The sequence below is a fragment of the Rhincodon typus genome, chromosome 24, assembly GCF_021869965.1.
Source record: "Rhincodon typus isolate 14 chromosome 24, sRhiTyp1.1, whole genome shotgun sequence".
In the NCBI taxonomy this organism is placed as follows: Eukaryota; Metazoa; Chordata; class Chondrichthyes; order Orectolobiformes; family Rhincodontidae; genus Rhincodon; species Rhincodon typus.
In genome coordinates, this window is record NC_063355.1 from 23,713,471 (window position 1) to 23,733,202 (window position 19,732).

Consider the following 19,732-nt stretch of genomic DNA (forward strand, 5'->3'; position numbering starts at 1 on the left):
AGGGCAGTGGGTGTATACTCCAGGGAAATCAGGAGGGTAAAAAGGGAGCATGAGATAGCTTTGGCAAATAAGGATAAGGAGAATCCAAAGAGATTCTACAAATACAATAATGGTAAAAGATTAAGTAGAGAGAGAATAGGGCCCCTTAAAGACCAACGAGGCCATATATGTGTGGAACTGCAGAAGATCGGTGATATACTAAATGAGTATTTTGTGTAAGTATCTACTGTGGAGAGGCAATGGAAACTAGAGAACTTGGAGAAATAAATAGTGATATCTTGAAAAATGTCCATATTAAGGAGGATGTGGTGCCGGATGTCTTAAAACACATAAAGGTGGATAAATACCCAGGATCTGATCAGGTGTATCCTAGAACTTTGTGGGAAGCTAAGGAAGTGATTGCTGGGCCCCTTGCTGAGATACTTGTATCATAGACAGCTGCGGGTGAAGTGCCGGAAGACTGGAGGGTGGCTAATGTGGTGCCATTATTTAAGAAAAGTGGTAAGGAAAAGCCAGGGAACTGTAGACTGGTGAGCCTGATGCCAGTGATAGGTAAATTGTTGGAGAGGATTCTGAGGAACAGAATTTACATGTATTTGGAAAGGCAAGGACTGATTAGGGATGTTCAACATGGCTTTGTGCACAAGAAATTGTCTCTCACTAACTTTACTGAGTTTTTTTGAAAAATGACAAAGAAGATTGATGAAGGCAGAGTGGTGGACATTGTCTATACGGACTTCAGCAAGGTGATCGACATGGTACACTGGTTAGTGAAGTTAGATCACAGGGAATCCAGGGAGACCTGGCCAATTTGATACAAAATTGGCTCAAAGGTAGGAGTCAGAGGGTGGTGGTGGAATGTTGGTTTTTGGACTGGAGGCCTATGACCAGTGATATGCCGCAAGGATCAATGCTGAGTGCACTGCTTTTTGTCATTTACATGAATGATTTCAATGTGAATACAGGAGGATTGCTTAGTAAGTTTGCAGAAATCACTAAAATTGGTGGTGTAATGGACAGTGAAGAAGGCAATCTCGGAGTACATCGGGACCTTGATCAGGTGGGCCAATGGGGCAAGGAGTGGCAGATGGAGGCTAATTTAGATTATGAGAGGTGTTAAATTTTGGAAAGACAAGTCAGGCAGGCTTATACACTTAATGTAACGTCCTGGGAGTGTTGCCAAGCAAAGAGACCTTGGGTTGCAGATCCATAGTTCCTTGAAAGTAGAGATGCAAGTAGACAGAATAGTGAAGAAGGCATTTGGTACGCTTGCCTTTATTGGTCAGTGCATTGAGTATAGGAGTTGGGAGGTCATGTTGTGGCTCTGCAGGACATTGGTTAGGCCATCTTTGGAATACTGAGTTCAGTTCTGGCCTCCCTGCTATAGGAAGGATGTTGTTAATCTTGAAAGTGTGCAGAAAAGATTTACAAGGATGTTACCAGGATTGGAGGGTTTGAGCTATAGGGAGAGACTGGATAGTTTGGGGCTGTTTTCCCTGGAGTGTTGGAGGCTGTGGGCGATAGAGGTTTATAAAATCATGAGGGGCATGGATAGGTGAATGGCCAAGTTCTTTTTCCTAGGGTAGGGTAATCCAAAATTAGAGGGTATAGGTTTAAGGTGAGAAGGAAAAGATTAAAAGACACCTAAGGGGCAACTTGTTCCCATAGAAGGTGGAGCGAGTAGAATGAACTGCCAGAGGAAGTGTGGAGTCTGGTACAATAATAACATGTAAAAGGCAACTGGATAGGTGCATGAATAGGAAGGGTTTAGAGGGATATGGGCCAGTGTTGGCAAATGGGACTCGATTAATTTAGGATATCTAGTCGACATGGACAAACTGGACCGAAGAGTTTGTTTCTGTGCTGCACGACTCTATGACTCTCTAAATGTTTCCTTTTATCGTGAAAATGACTGCCCTTTTTTGATTGTGGCTATGAGGGCATTTGATACAGTGCCCAAGTGGCAATTCCTCATGTTAAATCTTGTTTGTCAGTGGAGTATTGATGAAGTAGCTGGGATTGGAGGTGAACGTGATCATATTTTTATCTAATATTCACTCTTGCACTTTCCACTGAAGTTGTTGTGCAGTACTCCTTGGGTGATTTTCTTTCCTGTGATGTCCGTTGGAGTACCTCCACTTAAGCTAAAACTGAGAACAAACTCATCAGAACCTTGGACCTTGTCTGTCTGAATTGCGCAAGGTGAACTAAAATATATAATATAATCTTTTTCTGTAATAATTTTTCTGTTGACTTGCAAGTTTCCTAATTTTCTTAGGTTAATCTTAAACCCTCTCCTTATCTAATGTTTCCATCTATCACAATTAGTTCTTTTGGGGCAAGTTTGGTTTTAGCCTCCTTGATGAATATGATTTTACCTTAGAACTTCATAAGTGTGGATCTTTTGCTTCTCTCATCTCTCTCAGGGTATTCTCAAGTGTTGCTTTTTAAACAAAGAAATTGTTACACGAGTCACTAACAAAATGGAGGTGTATTGGAAAGAAGCTTCTACTGTTGGATGTACAATGATCATCAGCTATTTTTGCCACCTATTGGCTACATAGAGTACTGCAGGCCATTCTGTGAACTGACCAAAATATTTTTTACATGTACACGATAGCGAGTATTTAAATACACATTTGGCCTCTTACATTACATACATTAAATGTGGACTAGATTTTAAATAATAGTTTTCTGCACAAACTTTCAGTTCTGTTGACTCCTTGATGGTATACAGCTCCCTGGCATCTGGTGTCTTGACGTTGAGATAAATTTTAATGTTATATACTAGGGCGTATAGAGCATAATGTCCAGATTGGTAAAAATCAGAGTTAACGTTTTGAGTCTGGTGACTGTGTCTCAGAACTCCAGTTCTGAGGAAGAGTCATTGGACCTGAAACGTTAACTCTGATTTTTTTTCTTCACAGGTGTTGCCAGATCTGTTCAGCTTTTCCAGCAACTTCGGTTTTTGTTCCTGATTTACAGCATCTGCAGTTCTTTTGGTTTTTATAATGTCTGGATTTCTGGGTAATGCAAAACATGAAGGTATTATGAGGATAGTGTTAGATTTCCAAAGAACATAGCTGTTGCTGAACTAGTGGCTCGTGGGAGGAATAAGGAGAAGCAATATGAAATGAAGGATACAGTTCTAAAGGGGGTGCCAGAGTAGGAGGATCTGAGGACACGTATGCATAAATCTTTGAAGGTGGCAGAGTGGATCAATAAGATAGTCAAGAAAGCATACTGTCATTGACTTTATAAATAGGTGGAAAGAGTAAAATAGCAAGTAAGTCATTATAGAACACTTAATTGGCCTTAAATGGAAAATTTTATTCAATTCTGGTTATGACAAATTAGGAAAGTTGTAAAGGTCTTAGAAGGGTGCAGAAAATATTCATGAGAATGAATCAAGAGATTAGCAACAGTTGCATTGATACGTTGGAAAAGTTGGGGCTGATTGTGAAGGGAAGATTCAAAGGAGATTTGATAATGTGTTGAAAATCATTTAGGGTCTGGACAGAATGGGGAGGGAGAGAAACTGTTCATGTTGGCTAGATTTAAGTAGTTTGGCAAAATAAGAATTGTGACATGAGGAAAAGCTTTTTTTTTTAATTCAGTGAGTGGCTAGGAACTGGATTGGACTACTGAAAACATGAAGGCTGATACAATTGAGGCCTCCAAAGAGAATTGGATAATTATCTGAAGACAGAAAGTTTGCAGGTGATTGCATGGGATGAGAAAGAACGTAAGAACTAGCAGCAGGAGTTGGCAATTCAGCCCCTCAAGCCTACTCCACCATTGAATACAATCATGATTTTGTCCCGGCCTTAACTCGGCTTTCCTGCCCACTCCCCATAACCTTTAACCCATTACTAATTAGAAATCTGTCTATCTCCTCCTTAAATTTACTCAATATCCTGGCACCTGCCACACTCTGAGGTAATGAATTCCAAAGATTCACAACCTTTTGAGGGAAATTATTTCTCCACTCTTTTAAATCGGCTACCTCTTAGCCTAAAACTTTGACCTCTTGTTCTAGATTGCCCCACAGGAGGAAATATCCTCACTACATTCTCTTTGTGAGTTCCGTTTAGCATCTTCTATACCTCAATTAAACCACCTCACATTCTTCAAACTGTAGATTGCATAGGCCTAAACTGCTCAATCTATATTCATAAGACCAATCCCTCACCTCTGGAATCAATCCAATGAATTTCCTCTGAACTGCCTCCAACACAACTATAACTCCTCAGGTAAGGGGATCAAAACTGTACGTGGTACTTCAGGTGCAGTCTTATTAATGCCTTGTACAGTTGGAGTAACAGTTCCCCACTTTTATACTCTAATCCTTTAGCACGAACTGCCAAAATTCCATTTTTCTTCCTTATTATCTGTTGTACCTGCACTCTAATTTTCTGAGAATCGCTTGTGGGGGCATCCAGATCTCTCTGCACTGAAGCACTCTGAAAGTTCTTTCCTTTTAGATTACAAGTTGCCTTTTTGTTCTTCTGACCAAAATTGATAACCTCACACTTTTACACATTCAACTCCATTCGCCAAATTTTGGCCCTTTGACTGTAAAGTTCATATTTCTTTATTGCAGTTTACTTTCCCACATATTTTAGCAGCATCTGCAAATTTGGCTGTATTACATTCTATCCCTGTATCCAAGTCATTTATGTAGATTGTAAATAGTTGGAGCCTGAGGGCCAATCCTGTGGCACCCCACTGGTTACATTTTGCTAACCAGAAAATAGACCCATTTATCTTGATTCTCTGCTTTCTGTTGGTTAGCCACTCCTCTGTCTGAGCCAATAAGTTACTCCAACCCCATGTGATCTCAACTTATGTATTAACATTTGTGTGGCATCTTATCAAATGCCTTCTGAGAGTCCAGATTTACTACATCTGCAGGATCTTCATTACCCACTTTGCTAGTTACGTCTTCAAAGATTTCTAGCGACTTAGTCAAACACGATTTACCTTTTGTAAAACCATGCTGACTCCGATGGATACACTCTGACTTTCCAAATGTCCCATTATTACTTCCTTAATAATGAACTCTAACATCATTTTTGGGAAATAGTTAAAGTAACTGACCTATAGTTTTCTACCTATGCCTCTCTCCCTTTTTGTGTAACAGTGTTAATATTAACATTCTCCAATCCACTGGAACCTTTACCATGTCCAGGGTATTTTGGAACCTACCAGTGGATTCACTATCTCTGCTGCCACTTCATGTAAGACACTAGGATGTGGGCTGTCAGGCTCTGGGGCTTGTCTGCCTTCAATCACAAAAGTTTGCACAGTACATCTTTCCTAGTGATGATGACCGTTCTCAGCTCCTCTCTTTCTATCACCATTGCATTATTAGGGTTTTACTACTGTCCTCCACTGTGAAAACTGAGGCAAAATATTGATTTAGTGCCTCCCCCACTTCTGTGTTCTCTATTATTAACTCCCTTGTCTCACCCTTCATTGGGCCAACTTCCACTTTAGCTACTCTCTTCCCTTTTATATGCTTATAACAAATTTTGCTCTCTGTTTTAACATTTTGTGCTAGTTTTCTTTGCTTTATTTATTATTATTTTTAATAATCCTTTGATCTTTAAAAGTTTCTCAATTTTCCAGCCTTAATCTTTCCAATGTACTCGACCTTGCAATGTGCTATACCTTAGTTTTAGTTTTGTTATCTTTGACTTCCTTGCTTCGCCATGAATGTTTTTCCTCTTCTTACAATCTTTCCTCCTCCCTGGAATATATTTTCGTTGTGAGGAATTAAATATCTCCTTAAACATTTGCCACTGTCATCTACTGTCCTGTCTTTTAGACTTCCTGCCTAGTCTACTAGGGCCAAATCTGTCCTCACGCTTATGTAATTACTGTTGTTTAACTCCAGAATGCTAGTGTGAGACTCCAGTTTCTCGCCCTTAAACTGAGATATGTTGCTCTTATATATTATTTTAATGGAGTAGGTGTCATAGTTCAGTCTAATCCTGTAATAGTTGATATGCAACAGACATTGTGCATAAGTGACTTCCCTAGTCAAACTTCCCATGGTAACACAGAGACAATGCTTACTACCTGAGGATTGCTGATATGGTATGCACTTGGGGATCCAACTTTGGATTATATGGCTTTTGGCTTTAGTAACTTAACAGGCAAGTGTACTGAGGATGCATGGCCATATCTGCAACATAATCTTGAATAAAATTAAGGAAAGGACTTGCATTTATTGTCTTTCACAATCTTGGGGCACCCCAACATTTTTCGTAGCCAAAGAAGTGCTACTTTATATTTATTACAGTTTGTAATGTAGGAAATGTAGATTTGTGAAATTCGTGTCGATGCAGGATTGAGCTGGATGCTTCCAAAGGAATTTTCAAACAGCATTCATTTTCCAATACTGTTCCTCCTGTCTGACCTATTTGTTAGTGTTGATTTTTAGGAGGACCCAGATAATTTTGTATTCAGTTGAATTGGGGATCACATCAAGTAAAGACTTTGAAATGTACTCTGTAAATAAGTTTTTTTTTGTTGTATTAAATCATTTTGTTTCATATGTTAACTGGCTTGAGCTTTGAAGTTGTTACAGGATGTATTCTGAATAAAATTTTACTTTACGATTGATAGGTTGCTAAAGATTAATAGAAGAAATAAGCAATAGGAAAAAAAAAATCACATTAAGTTCCACACTAGGATATATGCTGTGCTGTCTCCAACTGTTCACAAAATAAATTACTGATTTAGATGAGGGAACTGAATGTAATTTCTCCAGATTTGAAGATGAGACAAAGCTGGGTGGAAGGGTGAGATGCTTCAGTGTGATTTGGACAAGTTATATTAGTTTTTTTTTATTTACCCATAGCATGTAGGCATTGCTGGCTAGGCCATCATTTATTGCCCAGTCCTAATTGCTCAGAGGGCAGTTAACAGACAACCACATTGTTGTGGGTCCGGAGTCACATATAGGCCAGAATATGTGAAAATAATAGTTTCCTTCCCTGAAGGACATTAGTGAACCAGATGGGTTTTGTTCTGACAAACAACAATAATTTCATGGTCATCAATAGACTCTTATTTCCTGATTCTTTGTTTAAAATTGAACAGAAACATCACCATCTGCCGTTGTGGCATTTGAACCCAGGTCCCCAGAACATTACCTGGGTCTTTGGATTAATAGTCTAGTGATAATACCACTAGGTCAGCATCTCCCTTATGTACAGCATATGCAGTGTAATGTGGATAAATGTGAGGTCATCCACTTTGGTAGCAAAGAAAGATGAATTATTATCTGACTGGTTGTAAATTGAGAGGAGGGAATTGCAATGAGACTTGTATTTCCTTGTGCACCAATCACTGAAGGTAAGCATTCAGGTGCAACATAAAAACCAAAAGAACTGCAGATGCTGTAAATCAGGAACAAAACCAGAGGTTGCTGGAAAAACTCAGCAGGTCTGGCAGCATCTGTGAAGAAAAAATCAGAATTAACGTTTCAGGTCTGAGGAAAGGTCACCGGACCTGAAATGTTAATTCTGATTTTTTTCTTCACAGATGCTGCCAGACCCGCTGAGCTTTTCCAGCAACCTCCATTTTTATTCCGGTGCAACAGGTGGTCAAGAAGGCAAATGATATATTGTCCTTCATAGAGAGGATTTAAGTACAGGAGCAGGGATGTCTTACTGTAATTGTACAGCGTCTTGCTGAGAACACACCTGAAATATTGTGTGCAGTTTTGGTCTCCTTATCTGAGGAAGAATGCTCTTGCTACAGAGGGAATGCTGTGAAGGTTTACCAGACAGGTACTTGGGATGGCAGGATTAACGTATGAGGAGAGGTTGAATTGGTTACGATTATATTTGTTGGAGGATTCTAATTCTAATAGGATTAGACGGGGTAGATGCAGGAAAGGAGTCCAAAACCAGGGGCAACCCATCTGGTTCACTGATGACGTTCAGGGAAGGAAACTGTCATCCTCACGTAGTCTGGTCTATATGTTACTCCAGACCCACAGTAATGTGGTTGACTCTTAACTGCCGTCTGAGCAATTAGGACTGAGATGAGGAGAAATTTCTTCACCTAGAAATGGTAAGCCTGTGGAATTTGCTATCACAAAACACAGTTGAGACCAAAGTACTGTATGGTTTCAAGAAGGAGGTGAATGTAGCACTTGGGATAGAGGATTATAGGCAATTGTGGGACGAGGCTGTTGAGTTGGATTATCAACCATGATCATAATGAATGGTGGAGCAGGCTTGAAAGGCTGAATGTCCTACTCCCGCTCCTGTTTTCTATATTTCATCATTTTAACCAGTGTTTCCTTTTCAATCTCTTTTATTCCTTTGACTTTAATCCACAGCCATTGCAAGTTCCTTTTAACTCAGGAGAGCCAGACAAAAATTGATAAAATGGACATGATGCAAGGACTGTTGTGATGCTCAATGTAGAGTATCCATTTGGTACTGATCATTACCCTGCTGGCTGCGGTAAAGTGATCCATTTAAAAGTCTAACTGGGACCTGGTGGAATTAATCCAAAGCTGATAGCCAAATTTGAATAAAACAAGTTGCTGTAAATGTTGGAAATCTGAAATAAAAATGTTATGTGCTGGAAATACTCAGCAGATCTGTCAGTCTCTGGAGAGGAAACAAAGTTAACCTTTCGAGTCTTGGTTGGAGACGAGTCATATTTGAGCTGAAATATTGACCCTTTATGCCAATCCCCTATGCTTAAAGGCAGGTGGGAGTCAGACATGTAGTACATGTGGCTAGAGAGGCAGAAGAAAACTTGTCAGCTTTCGATGCTTGGGCCAAACACTAATGAGAAGGTGGGGAGGGTGTAATTTTGTTGTGGCCTTGACCTCTGAAAGCCTGCTGACATCCCCTGTCACCTGATTTCTGAAGAAGGGTCTAGGCCCGAAACGTCAGCTTTCCTGCTCCTCTGATGCTGCTTGGCCTGCTGTGTTCATCCAGCTCTACACCTTGTTATCTCAGATTCTCCAGCATCTGCAGTTCCTACTATCCCTGTCACTGGGCTGTCCAATCCTTGCCTGACCAAAATGCACAGAAGTACCCAAGTCCGGGAGGCATGTTCACTTGTCTGGACTCCTTGTGGTGCCAGCAGTTGTCATAAAGTTGCTGGTTTATCAGACCAACTGGCAGAGCAGCCAAGTTTAAAGTTAGCATAGTGTCAATTGATGTTTTGATGGGAGCAGGTGTACCACTTCCCAGTTTCTGTCACCACAGATGATGCCAGACCTCCTGGGTCACTGACTAGGAGGGGGAAAAGAGTAGCCAATAATTCATCAAAAATATTGGTGATTCTGCAAAAAATAGCAATGGGCTTATAAAGGCTAGACCAATGGTAAGTGCAAAACAGTGTTAACCCTGAATATAGCTGTTTGCATGTGTATATGAAAGCATTCTGTCCCACTGTAAAATTCTTCAACATTAACTAGAAGATCATGAGCTTTATGTATTGAAGATCAATTGTGCAAATCTAAGCCAAATTGCAATTTACAGGCCACTGCTAAGTCATGCTGAAAAATACTCGTGCAAACTATAATGATGGTAAAGGACAGAAATTTTTAACCTCATGCAGAGACTGCTATGAATAAAACAGTATCTTTCCTGTTACTGTGACAACAACCTTTCCTTAAATTGTTTTACAGAATGTAAATCTACACATTGCATGTTGCATGAAATAACCACTTGAGAAAGAACATGTAAAAAACTTGGCTTGTTTCTTTGGAGTAGCATGCCAGCTATTAAGTCAGATCTAGTACTGCAAGGGAATAAAAATATGAGCAAGACCCTCGCATGGCTTCTTAACTTCCCTCAACAGTGCTGCTATGGGGCATCTCTTACCTGTTGTTGTCGTATTGAATGTCACTGTAAAGCGGTTGAGGAACTCAAATAGAGCTGAGAGATCCCATCATAACGTGCAGGAACACTTGGTTCAAAAACAATGATAACCAGTGATGAGAGCTGTGGAGGAGCAAGGGTTTGGGAATCTAAGAATAGTAATTGGTAGGGAATGAAAAAAAAGCTGGAGAGCAGAATTGGGTACGAGGGAGTGGTAGGGACTGAGTGAGGAAGAGAAATCTAAGCATTTATGGTGGAAGAGTAGAAAGCTTGACTGGCACCTGTTTGGTGTTGCTGGTGAGGAGGAAATGGACAGGAGGTGGAGAAAGGCCTAATATGAATGCTGAAGTATGTGGTGAGGCGAGAAGAATGATTGTAATAGTGGTCAGGAGAAGTGAGAGAGAGAAAATCTCAAGATCAACAGCTGGAGTTACTGGGATTGTGGGAGGAGATAGGATAGTATGCAGCTTTTGGAAGAAAAAGGTGAAAATTCTAACATTTCTACCTACAACCTGGGAGTTGATTTCTCCTAATTTATATTAATTTTTCTTAATAAAATCTACCAGTAATAGATTGCATACTGTGTCTGGAAGAAAGAAGTTTAATAAAAAAAGTACAAAAAAATTCCCAAATAGCAGTTGGTTCTCAGAATCTGTTCTTCATTTAGACATTGTTTTAAAACTTAAAGTAGAACTTAAAAATATTGAAAAATGGAACAAAGAAGGTATCAAACAAAGAGCAATGTTTATTCACTGTGTGGAAAGTGGTGTATGTCCCCAGATATTGCGAGGAAATGAATCTCTTACCTGCAGCACTTGAATCACTTGTCAAGATTTTTCACCTTCTCTGTTTCTCCCTGCGCATATTTTTAAAAATTGGATAAATGTTAATGACGAACCCCACTTCCACAGCAATTCACTACTGCTGCTTTTCATGAACTTACAATTTTAAAGGCTTTGTTCATCTTGCCTGAGTTAGCATCTGATAGAATGGGGGAACAATGCATTATGGACTTAAACCCTAATTATTTAAGTAGCCTACGGAGATGGAAATTGATATATGGAATTCTTTTTGGTAGGATTCTTTCGTTTTCTGTACCAGCTCTCACACTTATAATCTTGCCTCAAAAGCCACTTCTTACTGTTCACAGATAACAAGGTGTAGAGCTGGATGAACACAGCAGGCCAAGCAGCATCAGAGGAGCAGGAAAGCTGATGTTTCGGGCCTAGACCCTTCTTCAGAACGAATCTGAGATAACAAGGTGTAGAGCAGGATGAACACAGCAGGCCAAGCAGCATCAGAGGAGCAGGAAAGCTGACGTTTCGGGCATCAGAGGAGCAGGAAAGCTGACGTTTCGGGCCTAGACCCAGAAGGGTCCTGCTCCTGCTCTACACCTTGTTATCTCAGATTCTCCAGCATCTGCAGTTCCTACTGTCTCTTACTGTTCACAGTTTGATTTCACCTTGTGCTTTTGTTTCAGCTTTGCCAAACTGCTGCCCTTGTGATAAATGTGGAAGCATCATCTTGAATTGTTAGTACATAACTGATTGCAGAAACTTATGTTGGCTCACACTGTTTCAGCATGGCCATTAAAGTAATACAAAAAGATGAATATTACATAGACTTTAAACTGCTACGTATCAATTTGCATTAATTGGCTGCATTCTGCCTGTGGAATCAGTAAGATTTACGGCAAGGCTCAAATGCAGATTTGAAAACGTGATCTTGGATTATATTTCAGTGTAATGTTGAAAGTTTTCTGCATTGTTAGAGGCGCTATCTGGACAAATTAAACACATTCCTGTCTAGCTGTAATAATCCTAAGGCAGCACACAAAAAAGAACAGAATGTTCTCCTAGTGCCCTTGCCAACTTTCATCCCTCAACACGTACCACCAAAAAATAATTTTGATAATTCATTAATTTGTTGGTTCAGTCTTACAATGTGTCAATTGACTGCTACATCTGCCTATACAACAAAAATAAATTTGCTTGCAGAATTAATTCATTGATTGTGAAGTATGTTCCATATAAATGTTTTTGTCATAAATTTTTGGACAGCCAATTTAAACATTGCAGCTGTAGCAGGAGCAGCAGCACAATAGTATTAAACATTGAAGCATGAATGTGCAAAGCCATCTATTTCACTTCTCAGTTTTTGAAGTCAATGCATCCAGCTCCATTCCAGTTGATACAGAATAAACTCTTAAATTTCCTTTGATAGCATGATTCAAACTAAAGTCAATAGTCTAATGTGCAAGAGAAAGACAAAATTAAATAATGTAGAGACCCTAACAATTACTTGAAACTTAAGTCAGTTTACTTTCATATTAGAACTTATAGCTTTACTGTGGCTTTATGGCCATATGTACTCAAATGAGTACAGTGAAAGGTTTGAGTCGCCACTTACAGCGCCGTTTCATGTCTTAGAAAATAGAGAAATAAAAAGTCCACTATTGCAGAAAAAAAATTTTGGAACAATGCTCTTCCAAACCAGACCACGCTGGCACCTAGCCTCCAGTCCGCACTGGCCTTGGCTCCAGACTGCATTAATTGATCTAAAGGAAACAAACGGAGTTAAAAATGCTTGCGTAGTTTTGCTGGCACAGAATCCCCTGCTTTCTTTTGACCCAGTCCAATCTTAGACATTTAAATGTGAGCATACGTAATTTTAGTAATTTTCTACTTATGTGATTTGGAGATGCTGCCTGGTCTGTTTGAATGAAAGAATATTAGAATTTGCTCAGGATTCAGAAATTCTGAAAGGAGGGTTATCACATAAAAAAGCAAATGCCCCAAGCGATGATTGTGTAACTATATGAGCATGTATTTACCCATGTAATTCTTGCCGTTGCTGTCTATTGCCAGTTATGTATGATGGTGAAGAAATTCTAAGTCCATCCATAATTTAGTCTGGTTGGCTTAGATGTGAATTTTGTGCAAAATTAACTTGGCAGCAGCGATTATTCAGGAATGGTAAGCCTTCATTCTGATTCATGGTACTTCATAGAAGGTAACTAAACGGCACGCTAATAAGACAAGCCAAGTAAAACTCTGGTGGATTTCTCAAATCTTCTATTTCTTGATTATTTTAGTTTGCATTTAGCTTTGCCTGACTTTACTTGTGTTGGAAAATGTGAAACTGGTGCTAGTATTTTGCAGGAGATATTAACAGTAGCTTGTATTAATATGGTACCTTTCAACATAGCAAAGTGTACCAAGGTATTTAGCAAGCGTGTTGGAAATAAAATTTATCACGCTGAGGAATCTGAGAACAGATGATCAAGGAGCATTCTTGAAGAGTGAGAGATCGAGATGTAAAACGGTTTAATGGAGAAAATTGCAGCGTACAAAGCCAAGGCAGCTGAAAGCTCAGCCACTGATGGAAACCTAATCTCCCCTCTAAGATGGACATTCTAAAAAAATCCATGGCACTGTTTTGAAGAAAAGCAATGGTGTACTCTCTGGGGTCCTGGCCAATGTTTATTCTTCCTTCAGCATCACATGATCAATATCATATTGATTTTTGTGTGACTTTGACAAACTGGCTACAATGTTTCCTACAGTACATCAGTGACTACTAAAAGCACTTCAGTGGCTATAAAGTGTTTAGGATATCCTCATCACTAAGGATGCAATTTAAATGGAAGTCTTATTTCTCTTTTTTAAACATGATGTTACATACAATGAATATCCTCTATTCCTTTTTATTCCTGCTACTAAACTTGTATGGTCAGCTCTTTCCTTTCCTTCTGACTCTTGGTATTGTGTGATTTGAAACTGAAGCATGCAGACCAGGACCAATGTTTGATCTCTTATTTTTTAGTCGTTTACTGAATGAATCTGGGCAGTGATACGAGTAGTACTATTCAGCTAATTATCCATATACAGAAATATTTCCTGCTTCTGAAAGCTATCATGTGCCCCGGTTGTTAAATATGCTTACAGAGGCCATTTCAACTCAAAACGGCCAGAATTGGGTTTGTGATGCTGACCATGGTTGAATTGCCAGTTAATACTCATGAAGGATGGCAGTTTGGGTAAGATCCCGAAGAGTAACCAATGATGGTATCTGAAGTTTTAGATATCTTGTTACAGGCTTTATTGTTGCCTAAAACCACCTATTGTCTTGCCACGCTCTTGCAAACCTATGCTGATTGAATTGGCACTTGAATGTCCTTCAAACAACATACAGATCTTTTCAGCTACGTTAACAACTGCAGGCAATGTGGCTTTGTTAAATAATTCTACTCCATTGAGATTCCAAGTTGAGACGGGTAAGGGACCAAACAGCAAGAGGAAAAGGGCTTGTAGGGAAAAGTATCAGATGGCAGTGAAAAAAGAAAAGGCTCAGTGGACAGAATTATAAAGCAGCTGTTGAACAGAGATGTATTGGCTAGCAGAAAGAACTGCAGAGTCTTTGTGAATGGTGCAGGATGGACTAAATTTCACCTCTGTGCAAAATGTCAGCAACAAAACATGTAAACTACCTCCTTGGTAAGAGCAGCCACTGCAACAAAGTTAAATAGATTGCCCTGCTGTTTTTACAGTGGGTGTATGGGAAGGGGACCTGAAAGAACCAGACACAAAGCCTTTTGCTGACTCATTTTGAGTGTAACATTATGTCCAAATAGTGCAAATGATTTGGATCTGCCCTAGTTAAAAAGTGGAAGAACAGTTTGTGAAATATGTAGAAATTGAAATATATGTTCTTTGTATTTTAAAAAAAAGTGATTTAAATGCAGTTCCCTATTCTTTCAGACTCTCGAGTCACCTCGCTTTAGTTCATTAATTGATTTTGTGCATAAAGAAGCAAGTGGCTGTCTCCCTAGAGAGCTTTATAATGCAGTTAACTTTATCTTTTCCATTGCATAGGAATCCCCCCGAATTATGGTCATGTTTACTAGAAGATTGTGTGGAAGTAAGGGGGAAGTAGGCTGATACTCTAGACGTAATTTAAATATGCAAATCGATATTTTTCTTGTTTTGTATTTGGAAAGATACATTGGGTTCACAGCCATAACGTTTTCCCGAGTATCAGGCAGATTTTTAAAGAATGGTTCAGAAGGATAAGTCTCAGCAGCATCTCGTGAGGGGACACAAGTTACTTCAGTTTTTAGCATTTTGGAGGATAATATTAAGAACATGCATTTCACTACTGAGAAATAAACAATGGAAGAAAAAAGGTCATTAAGCCTATTCAGAAACATCCTGACAGTCAGTACTAGTATCCAATTATTTCTTAAATGATTTTAAGGTTTTTGCTATCATTATTCCTTTTACTCTGCATGCTCACTTCTCAATGCTGTTTTGTGAAAGATACCTGACCTAAGCATAGTTTAAATCTGCGCGCTGTACATCAATTCATATTTTTGAATTGCAAGTAATCTATTGGTTAATTTTCTTCTATTCCCTGAACCATCTTATATACTTGTCATAAAATCTGTAAACATGCATTACAACTCTGTTTTGTATTTATATAGCACCCGTAACATCATAAAACATCCCAAAGTTCTTCGTAGGAACATTATAAAGCAAAAACTGAAAGAACTGCGGATGCTGTCAATCAGGAACAAAAACAGAAGTTGCTGCAAAAGCTTAGCAGGCCTGGCAGCATCTGTGAAGAAAAATTCAGAGTTAACGTTTCAGGTCCGGTTCTGAGGAAGGGGCACCGGACCCAAAACATTAACTCTGATTTTTTTTTCTTCACAGAAGCTGCCAGACCTGCTGAGCCTTTCCAGCAACATTATAAAGCAAAGTTTGACCTTGAGGCTAATGATCAAAAGCTTGTTTCAAGAGACTATTTTTAAGAAAAGACTTGAAAGAGCAAAGAGTAGAAGAGAGAACTGGGAGAGGATTTGAGCATTAAGGGCTGAGGCATACCTTGGAGTACATTTCAAATGTGGCAATCACAGTGCAATACAGACTTATTTGGTTAAGTACAGTACATGTCTGCTTGGTGTCTCCCTCCACTTAAAATGCGGATTGCACTTGAATTTAGGTCATGTTAAACATTTTCTCATGCAATCAGATTGAGGATTTTACACTGGTTCCAATCCTTTGGTGTAAATTATGGGAGGAACCTAAAGTGTGACCCTTTCCAATTGAGTCACTGCGGCAGCTGCTCCAAGTTTCAATATATCTCTCAGCACATGGCATGGTAAAATCCCAATAAGTGGAACCGCAGGAGTCCTGACCACAAAAGGTACGTTAAGTGGAGCTGAGTGATATCTAAGGGTGCCCCATGTAACTCAATTTGCCAACAAATGCGCACTATGTCATAACAAAACGTAAATATCAATGTAATTATTCGCACTGTGTCTTTTGAGTTTAGATTAGCTTAGTCAAAGGCTCCTTGGACATCAAGGTACACTAGATCATGGGCTTGCAACAGTTCACTGAGATCATCACTTTCTTAAAGATGTAGAATATGTTAGTGAGGCAGAATTCCCCCCTTATTTAAGAAACAGTTAGATGGTGCACTAGGGGAACTGATTGCTACTTCTGGATAAGTGAATTAAGTTGGACTAATGATCATCTATGTCTATAATGATCTTGTAACATTTTCAGTGCTGGGAGCAGGTTGTTCACCTGACTGCACCAGTGGGGGAAAAAAAAACACTTGACAACATGAGGCAAAAGGAGAAAGTAGAATTTTTTTTTAAACAAAGAGTTCTTTGGAATTGATGTTGAGTTTCTCCAGCATTCTCTGATTTTTAATTTCAGATGTATCACATCCATGGTATTTTGCTTTTACTTAAGTATTAGATCAATTGCCTTGCAAAGACAAGCCAGATTAAATACAACTCAATTATGGAAACAGCATAACTGTGTTCCAAACCACCTCTGAACAATGTTTTGGAAGGTCTGTTAAATTCTTCACGAAAAAGAAGTCAATGTTTAATTTTGGTGCTGTGACTGGTGTATAATAAATTAATTTCGGTGTAGTTTATTTACAAAATGTTTCTTTACAAAATGTTTCTTTTTCTCCCTGTCGTGAATGCAGACTGTGCTGGAGGAACATGCTGATGATGATCAGAAGCTGGCTATCACCGGGGTCCCAATTGTAACATGGCCAAAGAAGACAGTGAAGGTAGGAAGAGATGACAGCATCATAAACTGAAGGAAACATTCATTTCTTTATTCAGTATTGTTGGTATTTGAAATCTTAATGGTTGCAGCCATGTTAACTTTTTATTAACAATATCATGCTGAAACAAATTGCAGATGGCCAGTTCAGAAGCATCATGTGAAGAAGCATCATTATTTTTTTTTTAAATGTGGAAAATGCTGTACTTTATACGCCATTTGGACAATTTGTTTTAAGTGTGCTCATGTTGGGATTTGCAGAGAAGTATTCAATATCCTGTAGTTTCAAGTACCTTTAAGGCTAAAATACATTTGTGCTGTTGCATTTTTGTCTTGAGGATTCATCATTGAATGTGATGAGATTAGGCAATGGTTATACTTTGACTTTTGCATGCATTTTCTTTTGATACCGACAGGGTAGCAGTAGAATAATTTTGTAAACACAAATTTACCTTTAATGTTATTCACATATATTTTAGAAACATATTCTGTTTGGTTAAATTATTAGATACATGCTTGTAGTTACGTATTTTAGCATTTTTGTTTGGAATCTGTGCTCATGTTGAAGAATGTTTATAGTCAAGAATGGGACGACAACTTGTTTCAGGCATTCATTGTCACTATCCAACATTCCTTGTGCAAGTATAACACAGTTGAATGCAGAGTGAAGTTTCATTTACTCGGCTGTCATGATGTGCCTCAGTTGCTGAAGAGCAACCTTCCATTGTGCCACACTCTGTGATACCATTTCCTACACCTAAATTCCTATGATGACTTAGCGAGGTTGCACATTTAGTTTTTGTTCATTCATCAGATGCAGCCTGTTCCTTGTTGGCCTTCAGGGCGGTGGAGACCTGGCTTCTTGAACCACTGCAGTCCTTTTGTTGTCGTTACATCCTCAATGCTGTTAGGGAGAGAGTTTCAGGGTGTTGACGCAGTGACACAGAAGGAGCAGCGATGTATTTCCTCAGAGTTGTGAGTGGCTGGGAGGGAAACTAGCAGGTGATGGTGTTCTTATTTATCAGCCACTCTTGTCCTTCTTGATGGTAGTGGTTGTGGGTTTGGATAATGCTGTCTGAGGAGCTTTGGTGAATTTCTGCAGTGCATCTCGCAAATGATGCGTGCCATTGTTGCTGTATGTCAATGGTGGAGGAAGTGAACATTTGTGGATATGGTGCTCATGAAGTGGGCTGCTTGGCCCCGGATGATATCAAGCTTCTTGAATCTTTTTTGTAGGTAAAGTCATACAAAAAAGTGGGAAATATTCCATCACATTCCTGACTCGTGCCTTATAGACTGTGGGAATTAAGGAGGTGAGTTATTTGCTTCAGAATTTATAGCTGGTGAGAGGCTAGATAGCTAGCCTAGTTCAGTTTCTGGACAGATTTCCTTCCCTAAAGCAAGGTGGTGCACCAGGTGGATTTTAACAACAGTTCACAGTTGTTGTCAGGCTTAACACCATCACTGAGACTCACTTCATATTCTAGATTTAAATGAACTTAAATTCTACCAGCTGCCATAGTGGGATCTGAACCCATGTTCCCAGAGCATTAGACTGGACAGATGGACCTCTGGATTACTAGTCCAGTGACATTACAATTGAACTACAGTCTCTGCCGAATTTACAAAGGAGGACAATAATGCAAATTGCAAGAACTTATTGGGCGAGTGGGTATGGAATGGGGAGAAAAGAAATGTATATAACTATTTCTGTTGTTAGTGTTATTGATCTGTTACACTGCTGATACCAATGTCACAGTGCCATCTTTGGACTGTTGTGAGCAAATACTACAGTTGAGCTATCAGTTCTCTATTCTCCATAACGACACCATTCACTTTCTACCAGCCATCAAAATATCTTCTGTATTAATATCAGGTATGTATTATGTCAACTCTTGATTTAACACTTTGAAAATTTTTGACAGTACAAATCAATATGGTGCGCAGAATCCAGTGACCCATTTTAGACAGGCTGCGCACTTCTCAGACCCACAACATTTCAAACCAAACCAGGTTCCTGTGCTTGGTCCTCTTTGGCAGTCTAACGCTTGTAGGGATGTGGTCCAACAGGCTACGGTTGCCCTCTGATACCTCATTAAAGGGTTATATTTCATGTATAATCTCAGGCTGTAGGCAGGAGTCATACCTGATTTGAATTTGTATTTCCCTGTAAGGGTAACTTTTGCTTCCAATTGATTCTTAGAATAATTTCAGGATTTTTGCTTCCAGTCTTTTCCAATTATTAATCATTTTCTGCAGAATTCTCTATCAGTCTTAAATTTGACTTTTACTAGCAGGAATATATGTCTTCTTTATAGTATCGCAGTTTGTTTTAACATGGTCTCCATATTTTTTACTACTTTATTTATCTCTACGGTTTGTCCCAGCTCTATTTTAAAAGATTCAAGTTTCTCCAGTCTTTCCTTCAATACAGTTTTCTAACATGAGGAATCAGCATCCTGTTAACATTTTGCAGAGCTACATCCAATGCACAATGTCTCCCAGTGTCTTGTTGACCAGACTGGACACAACACCTGAAGCAATGTAGATTGAAAATGATTTGTTCCTTTATTCAACTATTTTGTTATAATAGTTCAGCATTACATTGATGTTTTGGTTGTGCTTTGTGAAATCACATGGAACCTGTAGTCAGAGGTAAGCAAGAGAAGTTGTGCAGATTTTTAAGAAGTAGTTTTTAACCAACTTCTAGGTCTTTTAATTTTCTCCTTAACTATTTCAACGTCACTTAGATAACCACATTCCTTTCCAATCTTCTGTTCC

General features: G+C 39.1%; 1 protein-coding gene across 1 annotated transcript in view; it reads left to right on the forward strand.

Moving 5' to 3' along the window:
* LOC109917965 (lysine-specific demethylase 2B-like) overlaps positions 1-19,732 on the forward strand; it is a 158,697-nt gene that overhangs the window by 107,057 nt on the left and 31,908 nt on the right. Inside the window, exon 12 of the mRNA XM_048611721.1 lies at positions 16,869-16,955. Within this exon, the coding sequence (XP_048467678.1) occupies positions 16,869-16,955 (87 nt within the window). The remainder of the gene's footprint in view (positions 1-16,868; positions 16,956-19,732) is intronic.